This window comes from Xyrauchen texanus, unplaced genomic scaffold (genome assembly GCF_025860055.1).
Source record: "Xyrauchen texanus isolate HMW12.3.18 unplaced genomic scaffold, RBS_HiC_50CHRs HiC_scaffold_51, whole genome shotgun sequence".
In the NCBI taxonomy this organism is placed as follows: Eukaryota; Metazoa; Chordata; class Actinopteri; order Cypriniformes; family Catostomidae; genus Xyrauchen; species Xyrauchen texanus.
Genome location: NW_026266478.1, coordinates 248,045 through 258,967, shown reverse-complemented (window position 1 = coordinate 258,967; position 10,923 = coordinate 248,045). Strand labels below are relative to the sequence as shown.

Below are 10,923 nucleotides of genomic sequence, written 5' to 3'. Positions count from 1 at the left end.
AGTCACACACACACACACACACTGATATCATTCACACACATATACACTGATAACACTCACACACACACACACACACACACACACACACACTGATAACAGTCACACACACACTGATAACAGTCACACACACACACACACACACACTGATAACAGTCACACACACACACACACACACTGATAACACTCACACACACACACACACACACACACACACACACACACTGATAACACTCACACACACACACACACACACACACACACTGATATTATACACACATCATAGGCAACAGGGGAACCCTCTCTGGTGTGTCGGAACCAGCCTTGACAACACTCCACAATCACGTATGTCACCAATGGCCAATTCCATAGTCTGTACGAGATTTCCCTGGTATATTTGGTCATAGACCTTCCACTGCCTCGCAGAGAAAAACTATTTTATTGGGTTGAGGAAAGCGTGGTATGGTGGAAAGTAAACACTGATGAATCGCTGGTTGATGTTGAACAACTTGTGTATCCGGACACCACGGTGAAAGCTGACATTGCCCCAAACCACAACATAGACCGGATGCACTGCCGTCTGATGACCCTGCTGCTTACGCTCAAACAAATCATCCCGAAGACCTCGCAGAAATAAAAGATGTTCATTGTTATATGGGCCCAAGGTTGCATGATGGTGGAGAACCCCACGATTACTTATTGCTTATGTTCCTGCCTCTCCATCTTTGCCAGATGTAACCCTGCTTCTTCTACCTAAATGTATTCATTGGGCCTTTCCATGGAATCCAATTCAAACACTCTCTATATAAAAATAGATAAATACATAGTTTAGTAAGTGATACAGAGACAGACTTCTGCAATAGTGTCTTTGTTTACATACACTACAATAGTGCAGTTTACAGTAACAGAAGTCTATTATAGCACAGCATTACTGTAAGCTTCAGCGCTGAGTTTACACTTACTTGCACATATTGATATCGTGGATCTTTGACCCTTGAGTTGCTCTCTAAATGTACAATGTACACTTGCTTCATGCGCACCCTGTTGTGTTTGAGGGCAGTCAGTTGAAGAAAGGCTGGCATTGTTGATTCTTTCAAAGTTTACAATGTCTTTAACAACAATGAGAGCCTCTTGCTCAGTCCTTCCACACTCATGGGGTAGTCTTGCAATGAAAATTGTGACGAGTCTCTACTCATCTTGCTATGGCGGGCTAGTGGGTGTGGCTAGAAGACTCATCAAGGGAACGATGTCCACCTGTTCATCCCTCTATAAAAGTTAGGCTGGCTAGTGTAGATGGGGGGGTCTGTTCTCCGGGTTATTTTGTGTTTGATTTGGGCTCGGCTTTTTGTTATTTGGTTTAGATGTTTGTTTTCTGTTACTGATACTTGTACATCCATGCACCTGACAAACATTACAGATGACCATGTTTTCTTATTTTTTATGTTTTAACATTTATGTTAATAAATGTTTGTTTTTTGCAACCCAATCATTGTGTCCTCCATTTCATTTGCCACGGCTTTGAGCCGGTCGTGACAAAATGCACTTACAAACATAAACATAAAATGTTGTAAGTGATGCACTGAATCAAATGTCTACAGTAAACTTTCAATGAACAAAATGCAGCAAAAAGAAACGATCATCTGTTCTCTTCTCTGAATGTCCTGATTATGGTGGCCACAGAGAATCTGCTGAAATCGGGTTGTTCTCTTTGTCCTGCTTCCCTCATTGTCGAGAATATAGTCTATCAAAGTTGCCCAAATTTCTTCTGAAATTACTGTTCTTGGTCTTCCTTGTCCTCATACTCATCCTCCTCTGTCTCTCAGATTGTTGGCATCAACATTCAACGTACCTGTGCCACCTGTGCACTCTGAACCGGCTGATATTTTGTACAGTTGGTTTGATCACATCTTTAGAAACAAGTGTGAACAACAAAGTCGTCGTGTGTAAAGGATGCCAGCTGTGTTGTAGTTGTGTGAAATGTGTTATAGTGAGAATGTGTTTAGAGTTTCAGTTCAACTGATTTATGTTTAAGATTGATATTTGATGTCCTGCCATGATTATGATTATTACTGTAATATCAATGTTGTGTTACTGTACGCCAGGTTCCATTATGACAACATGTATTAAATGCACTGTTTTTTTGTTAAATATTCAAATATTCAGTAATGTTTTGAAGTCAAGAATGGACAGTTTGTATCTATACAGAAATTAACTTTCTTTAATAAACCTACACCGAGAAATATTGACTGCAGTAAAAGATGTGACAACTAGCCCCGTTCTAACCAATTTCATATAAAAGTGGATCATGGTGGATTTAGTTCATTTTGAATCTCTTGAAATTTCAGATTTAATTGTCTCAGAAATGGAGAGAATTATATTCATCACTTTTCTTCTGACAGGTGAGTGTGTGTGTGTGTGTGTTTGTGTATGTGTGTGTGTGTGTGTGTGTCTGTGTGTGCGTGCGAGCGAGCATGAGTGTGTGTGCGTGTGTGAGTGTGTGTGTGAGCGTGCAAGAGTGCGTGAGTGTGTCTGTGTTAGCGTGAGTGTGTGTGTGTGTGTGTGTGTGCGTGTGCGTGCGAGCGAGCATGAGTGTGTGTGCGTGTGTGAGTGTGTGTGTGAGCGAGCAAGAGTGCGTGAGTGTGTCTGTTAGCGTGAGTGTGTGTGTGTGTGTGTGCGTGCGAGCGAGCATGAGCATGTGTGAGTGTGTATTTGTGTGTGTGTGTGAGTGTGTGTGTGTCTGTGTTAGTGTGAGTGTGTGTGTGTGTGTGTGTGTGCATGTGTGTGTTTGTGTGTGTGAGCGAGCAAGCGTGCGTGTGTGTGTGTGTCTGTGTTAGTGTGAGTGTGTGTGTGTGTGAGTGTGTGTGCGCGCGTGCGTGCGTTTGTTTGTGAGAGTGTGTGTGTGAGTCTGTGTTTGTGTGTGAGTGTGTGTGCGTGCGTGCGTTTGTTTGTGAGAGTGTGTGTGTGTGTGTGAGTTTGTGTGTGAGTGTGTGTGTGCGCGCGTGCGTGCGTGCGTTTGATTGAGAGTGTGTGTGTGTGCGTGCGTGCGTTTTTTTGTGAGTGTGTGTGTGTGTGAGTCTGTGTTTGTGTGTGAGTGTGTGCGTGCGTGCGTGCGTTTGTGAGCGTGTGTGTGTGTGTGTGAGTCTGTGTTTGTGTGTGTGTGAGCGAGCAAGAGTGCGTGAGTGTGTCTGTTAGCGTGTGTGTGTGTGTGTGTGTGTGTGTGTGTGTGCGTGAGTGAGCATGAGCATGTGTGAGTGTGTATTTGTGTGTGTGTGAGTGTGTGTGTGTCTGTGTTAGTGTGAGTGTGTGTGTGTGTGTGTGCATGTGTGTGTTTGTGTGTGTGAGCGAGCAAGCGTGCGTGCGTGAGTGTGTGTGTGTCTGTGTTAGTGTGAGTGTGTGTGAGTGTGTATTTGTGTGTGTGTGTGAGTGTGTATTTGTGTGTGTGTGAGTGTGTATTTGTGTGTGTGCGTGCGTGCGTGCGTGCGTTTGATTGAGAGTGTGTGTGCGTGCGTGCGTTTTTTTGTGAGAGTGTGTGTGTGTGTGAGTCTGTGTTTGTGTGTGAGTGTGTGCGTGCGTGCGTGCGTTTGTTTGTGAGCGTGTGTGTGTGAGTCTGTGTTTGTGTGTGTGTGTGTGAGTGAGAGTGCGTGCCTGTGTGAGTGCGTGCGCTTGTGAGTGTGTGCGTGTGAGTGAGTGTGTGCGTGTGAGTGTGTGCGTGTGAGTGAGTGTGTGCGTGTGAGTGAGTGTGTGCGTGTGAGTGAGTGTGTGCGTGTGAGTGAGTGTGTGCGTGTGAGTGTGTGCGTGTGAGTGAGTGTGTGCGTGTGAGTGAGTGTGCGTGCGAGCAAGCGAGTGAGTGTCTAATCGACTAATTGAGATTCTCGTTGATTTTGTGATTGATAAATTCTGCACTGATTGCAAAAGATATACTGTATCATCTGCATCATCATATTTTTTTAAATATCTTTCAAACAGCTTCAATATTGTTTCTTTCTTTTTGTTATTAGTTTGTAGTGCAGTTTATTGTAGTTTAGTTAAGTGTAGTTTCGAGTAGTGTAGTTTAGAGTAGTGTAGTGTAGAGTAGTTTCGAGTAGTGTAGTTTAGAGTAGTGTAGTGTAGAGTAGTTTAGAGTAGTGTAGTGTAGTGTAGTTTAGTTTAGTGCACTTGTTTGAAATTAGTATTTTGTCTGCAGTTGAGCTAAAATGATGAGGAGCATTTATTTTATTTTTTTTATAGCTTTTATTTATCAAGTATAAGAACAGACATAAAGTGCATACAGGAATACAATGTCTTTTCTTTTTTATGAACTTAAATGAACAACCCCCCGCCTCCCCCTCCCTCCCTCCCTCCCGTCCTACCCCCTCCCCAGACCCACAATCCACTTAAACTTAAAAAAAAATATATATATATATGTACTCATACATACAATGATATACACCTATACCTACACAGTGATGAGGAGCAGTTTTAAAGTATCTTCTCCAGAACTGTTCATTATTATCAATCTTGTGAATTGTGTTCACTGTGTTTTGATATTTTTCTCTTCTCAGCTGTCTTCAGTTTCTCTGCATGTTTTGCAAATCAGTATCATTTTATGAATATTAATTTGACTTGGACTGAAGCTCAGAGATACTGCAGAGTGAATTACACAGATCTGGTCACCATCAACAGCAAGACTGACATTAACGAAATGATGAAGACTGTGAAAGATGAAAGTGTTCAGCATGTCTGGATCGGACTGCACAAGACACAGAATAAAACATGGAAGTGGTCTCTGGGTAACCCTGCATTCTACACAGGAAGTGATTCACATTATCAGAACTGGGAAAGCAATAACATACATGTTGTTGGTGACTGTGTTTGTATGGATGGCCAGAATGGCAAATGGGATAATAAAAAATGTGCAGAATATAAAAACTTTATTTGCTATAACGGTGAGTTCAGTTCTGTGTGATCATCACAGTAAGCAGAAATGATCACAGTAATATAAATTATAAAGTAATTTCATCTGCTGTAATAATAAACAATCAATAAATCAGTCAATTATATTTATTCTTAACACATCGATCCAGGTTCTGCTTGTCTTTGCAAACAATGCTGGAAAAAAATAATAATAATATTTTAATTTCCTTTCATTTTAAGTTATGTTTATATTATATATTGGTTCATTTTAATTTACATTTTTCTTTTCTGAATCAGTCAAAATATCTTTAAAAGCGTGTTTTCTCTTCTACAGCCAGCAGTGAAGAATACATCTTTGACGGTAAAGGCATGAACTGGATAGACGCTCAGAGATTCTGCAGAGAGAAACACACAGATCTGGCCAGTGTGAGGAACCAGAACGAGAGTCAAGGCGATTCAGAAGATCATTAATAATCACAACGCAAGTGATAAAGCGTGGATTGGTCTGTTCAGAGACTCATGGGAGTGGTCAGATCTCAGTGAATCCTCATTCAGAGACGGGATTTTGGGTGAAAATGATACAATTACTGGAAACTGCACAGCGGTTTCACTCGTTGATCTGCACAAGAAATATCAGGACTGGAACTGTGATAATAACTTCACCTTTGTCTGTTATAGTGAGTAGATCATCGCACACACAAACAATCATTTCTCTTTAAGTTTGAGGCTGTTTGACACATCATGTGTGTGCAGATTGTATTTCATATTATCAGATCACAGCACTCATAAGTTCCCTATCAAAAAGCTACACTTTGATGCTGCGCTGATTCAGCGCTTTGGGAACGTCTTTAGGAGTGACCAGCTGTGAATATGTGTGCAACACGTCAATGAAATTGACAAAAATTATAGCCTCCATCGGTGACATCATCAGGATGTGCCGGTAAAGGGGCTATAAATGGATGCGCCACAGGTGTCAGATCTTTTGTCTTCAGATCACTCTGTGTGTGTGTTGTGCTTCTAGACTGGCAGAACTTTCTACTTTCCTCTGTTAGGAGTTAGAATTGTTAGGCAGTGCAGAAAAATTTCTCTTTATAAAAAAAGAAGAAGAAAAAGAATGACTGATAAACAAAGCAAGCAGTGTGTGTTCCCATGTTTACGCTCTATGGCTGAGAGGGACACAAATCAGTTTTGTTTTGTGTGTTTGGGGGAAGAGCATGCTGCATGCTGCTCTTTCGTTGCGTTCCCTAATGGAATTGATGCGCTTATTTGGAAATGTGCTTTTTAACGATTAGATTATTATTTTCACTTCATTATATTTACATTGAGTAGGTCTGAGCTGTTAAAATGAGTTTGTATTGTAGACCTTATGCCAAACTGAGTGACGTTCACAGCGCCGTCATTAACATTTAACATCACTGCAAAAATACATCTAATATAAAATCAATATTTATTCACCTAGTACAATAATAGTAAGTTATCTCTCCCTCGTGTCCCGCATTGTCCCGCAAAATCAGATCTGCTGACCTGCAACAGAGCAATAGCAAGGTGGTCATTCTAGCCATCGGCCACCCAGCTCTGCCCCGGTCCTTCTAGACGGGAGGCTCAAAAAGAAAGCGTGGCAAATCGTTCTCCCTGGGGGAGAGACTGGGGGCCGGTTCGTCGCACTCAGTAGCCCCCAAAGCATGACCTCATGGCAGTTATTTCTAAAAAAGAGAAAACCCTGATGGTTTTGCACCCAGCCTCGTGGGGGTAGCCCCCCTCAGGTCGGGGCGCGTGACGCATACACCTGTACCTTCCCGATACCCCCACGAAACCTCTCCATTCCCGCTGCCTCTGGTGTTTCGGGAGAGATTTTCAGCAAAATGTTGAATGTTCCATTGCTTCCTGCCTTAGTCCAGGACGCAGAATACTCGACATCCCCTCAACAGGAAGTGTCAAAATTGATTCCCATCTCAGACCACCTGGCAGCGTGGAAGCTGCTGCCAGGTGTTTCTATGTGGGTTCTAAGAACAGTAGAAAAAAGCAACAGAATTCAATTCGATCGCCATCCTCCACGTTTCAACGCCGTGGTCTCCACTACCGTGAAACCGGAACATGCATGTCTACTGTGGAAACAACTGCAAAATCTCTTGGTCAAAGCGGCCATAGAACATGTTCCCCTTCCAGAGAAAGAGTGAGGTTACTACAGCAGATACTTCCTGGTTCCCAAGAAGTGTGGGGGTTGCGTCCGATTTTAGACCTGCGTTCAAGTTCAAGATGATAACTGTCAAGACTGTCGAGTCTCAAATCCAACATCACGATTGGTTTGTCACGATCGACCTCATGGACACATATTTCCATATAGAAATTCTGCCACAACACAGGAAGTTCCTGAGGTTCGCTTTCGGGGGCGAAGCTTTCCAATATCGGGTTCTTCCATTCGGCCTAACCCTGACTACCTGCCTAAGGTTCCTTTCTCGACTGTACATCCGGTTACTCTCGAAGCCTTCTGCTCCCCGCCGTTTATAATGCCGGAGCAGGAAAGACTTTGCAGACTGTGTCCAGTCCGTGCCCTTCAGACTTATGTCCACCGCACTAGCCACTGGCTTAAGTCAGGGCAACTATTTGTTTTTTATGGAGGTCGTAACAAAGGGGCGGCCGCCACCAAGCAATTGGGTGAGGGATGCTAATGCCCTGGCCTACGAGGTGCGCTGTCAAGCTTCGCCAGTAGGTATCAGGGCTCACTCTACCAGAGGGGTCGCCTCCTCTAATGCTTTGGCCAGAGGTGTCCCTCTGCAACATGTTTGAAATGCAGTGGGCTGGTCCTCTCTGCATACATTCATAAGATTCTATAGTTTGGATGTTCATGCTGCTCCGGGCTCACTTACTTATCTGTAACCCCTGTTCCCTGATAAAAGCAGAACGAGATGCTGCGCTTCATTGCCGCACTGAAGATGCCCCAGGACTGCTCTTCAGACAAAATACCTGACGATGCACCTGTGGCGCATCTATTTATAACCCCATTTACCTGTGCATCCTGATGATGTCACTGGCGGAGGCTTTAAATTTTGTCAATTTCATTGACGCATTGCGCACAGTTTCACAGCTGGTCACTCCTAAAAACTTTCCCAAAGCACTAAATCAGCGCAGCATCTCGTTCTGCTTTTATCAGGGAACAGGGGCTACAGTTAAGTAACCCAAGACGTTTCAGCACTACACACACTAAACAGAAAACACTTTGAAAATGTACTTTACCTATTTATCTACACAAACTTTTATAAACTTTTATGAAGTAAATACTGTAGTCACTTATTTGATAAAAGACATCTGTAGGACAGAGACACACAAACACTTTCTATTCATGAAATCTGACTGAATCCAGATGTTTAAAATGTTTATAGTCTGAAATGTGATGTTTATGTTCTGTGTAAAGGAATTACCATTTGGATCTAAATGTGATTCTGCACATACATTTTCATGATGATGAAGTTTAGAATAGTTCTCAAAAGCAGCATTTCTAGCCCATTTGATCAAGAAAACAAAATTATCCTTAAATAGAAATGAAAGTTAAAGTCTTTGAGGCTCTTTTATTAAATGTAATGAATTACTGGTGGTTTAGAGCATGCTGATGAACTTCATGTTTGCTAGCGTTCAGCGGAGTGAAAGCGTGTGATATTACACAAATATTTCATTGACTTTGAGACTTTGTGTCTTTCAGAATAACAGGAGCAACATATTAGATGCAATGTGATGATATTCTCTGAGCGAATAATACATTCACTTCATACTATAATACAGTTTATGCACATATCTTCTTATATGTATGCACCTAAAGCGAGCGTGTATGTTTTTAATGTGCATTTTGTAGGTTTTATTCACTAATTTATAGCAATGGAAAAACTCAATGTAGTAACCCAGAAATGACTTTATTTCCTGGATATATCCACAGCAGAAATGCAGTCAGTGTGAAAGATCAACACAAGACTGTTAAACTGAAGATCATGTATTTTAATGTTGTTTGTGCTCTGTTTTGTGTCCAGATAAGTTTGTTCTTATCCAGCAGAATCTGACCTGGAATGAAGCTCTGAAATACTGCAGAGACAATCATGTGGATCTGGTGTCAGTTGAGTCTCAGCAGATTCAGAACTCGGTGATGAATGTGGTTAAAAATGCCTTGACTGCAGTGGTGTGGCTGGGTCTACGTCAGGCCTGTGCTCTGGGCATCTGGTTCTGGGTGAATGGAGAGATTGTGTGCTACCAGGACTGGGCTGCAGGTAATGGGACAGGAGTGGAAGACTGCAGTGACACAGCTGGAGCAGTTCTGTCTGGAGATAATCAGACCTGGATCAGCCTTCCTCAAACTCTCAAACTCAACTTCATCTGCACCAACTATGAAGGTGTGTGTGTGTGTGTGTGTGTGTGTATGTATGAATGTGTGTGTGACAGAGTGTATATGTATGTGTGAGTGTGTGAGTGAGTGTTTGAGAGTGTGTGTGTTTGTGTGTGTGTGTGTGTGTATGTGAGTGTTTGAGAGTGTATGTGTGTGTGTATGTGTGAGTGTGTGTATGAATGTGTGTGTGAGAGAGTGTATGTGTGTGTGTGTGTGTGTTTGTGTGAGTGAGTGTGTATGTGAGTGATTGAGAGTGTATGTGTGTGTGTTTGTGTGTGTATGTGTGTGAGTGATGTGTGTGTGTTTGTGTGAGTGAGTGTGTGTGTGTGTCTGAGTGTATTTGTGTGTGTGTGTGTGTTTGAGAGTGTGTGTGTTTGTGTGTGTGAGAGTGAGTGTGTGTATGTGAGTGTTTGAGTGTGTGTGTGTGTGTGTGTGTTTGTGTGAGTGAGTGTGTATGTGAGTGTTTGAGTGTGTGTGTGTGTGTGTGTGTGAGTGTGTGTTTGTGTGAGTGAGTGTGTATGTGAGTGTTTGAGAGTGTGTGTGTGTGTGTTTGTGTGTGTATGTGAGTCTGTGAGAGTGTGTTTGTGTGAGTGTTTGAGAGTGTGTGTGTTTGTGTGTGTGTGAGAGAGTGTGTGTTTGTGTGAGTGAGTGTGTGTGTATGTGAGTGTTTGAGAGTGTGTGTGTGTGAGTGAGTGTTTGAGAGTGTATGTGTGTGTGAGTGTGTATGTGTGAGTATATGCGTGAGTGTGTGTGTGAGAGAGTGTATGTGTGTGTTTGTGTGAGTGAGTGTGTATGTGAGTGTGAGAGTGTATATGTGTGTGAGTGTGTATGTGAGTGTTTGAGAGTGTATGTGTGTGTGAGTGTGTGTATGAATGTGTGTGTGTGAGAGAGTGTGTGTGTGTGTTTGTGTGAGTGAGTGTGTATGTGAGTGTGAGAGTGTATATGTGTGTGAGTGTGTATGTGAGTGTTTGAGAGTGTATGTGTGTGTGTGTGTGTGTATGTGTGAGTGTGTGTATGAATGTGTGTGTGAGAGAGTGTATGTGTGTGTGTTTGTGTGAGTGAGTGTGTGCGTGAGTGATTGAGAGTGTATGTGTGTGTGTTTGTATGTGTGTGAGTGATGTGTGTGTGTTTGTGTGAGTGAGTGTGTGTGTGTCTGAGTGTATTTGTGTGTGTGTGTGTGTGTTTGAGAGTGTGTGTGTTTGTGTGTGTGAGAGTGAGTGTGTGTATGTGAGTGTTTGAGAGTGTGTGTGTGTGTGTGTTTGTGTGAGTGAGTGTGTATGTGAGTGTTTGAGAGTGTGTGTGTGTGTGTGTTTGTGTGTGTATGTGAGTGTGTGAGAGTGTGTTTGTGTGAGTGTTTGAGAGTGTGTGTGTTTGTGTGTGTGTGAGAGAGTGTGTGTTTGTGTGAGTGTGTGTGTGTATGTGAGTGTTTGAGAGTGTGTGTGAGTGAGTGTTTGAGAGTGTGTGTGTGTGAGTGTGTATGTGTGAGTGTATGCGTGAGTGTGTGTGTGAGAGAGTGTATGTGTGTGTGTTTGTGTGAGTGAGTGTGTATGTGAGTGTTTGAGAGTGTATGTGTGTGTGAGTGTGTGTATGAATGTGTGTGTGAGAGAGTGTGTGTGTGTATGTGTGAGAGAGTGTGTGTGTGTGTGTGTTTGTGTGTTTGTGTG

At 42.6% G+C, this 10,923-nt stretch overlaps 1 protein-coding gene across 1 annotated transcript in view; it reads left to right on the top strand.

Annotated features, from left to right (window-relative positions):
- The first annotated feature begins 2,339 nt into the window (after nt 1-2,339).
- Nucleotides 2,340-10,923, top strand: part of LOC127642208 (C-type mannose receptor 2-like) — a 17,619-nt gene continuing 9,035 nt past the window's right edge. Inside the window, exons 1-3 of the mRNA XM_052124882.1 lie at nt 2,340-2,396; nt 4,539-4,922; nt 8,910-9,266. Coding sequence (XP_051980842.1) covers nt 2,360-2,396; nt 4,539-4,922; nt 8,910-9,266 — 778 coding nt within the window. The 5' untranslated portion in view covers nt 2,340-2,359. The remainder of the gene's footprint in view (nt 2,397-4,538; nt 4,923-8,909; nt 9,267-10,923) is intronic.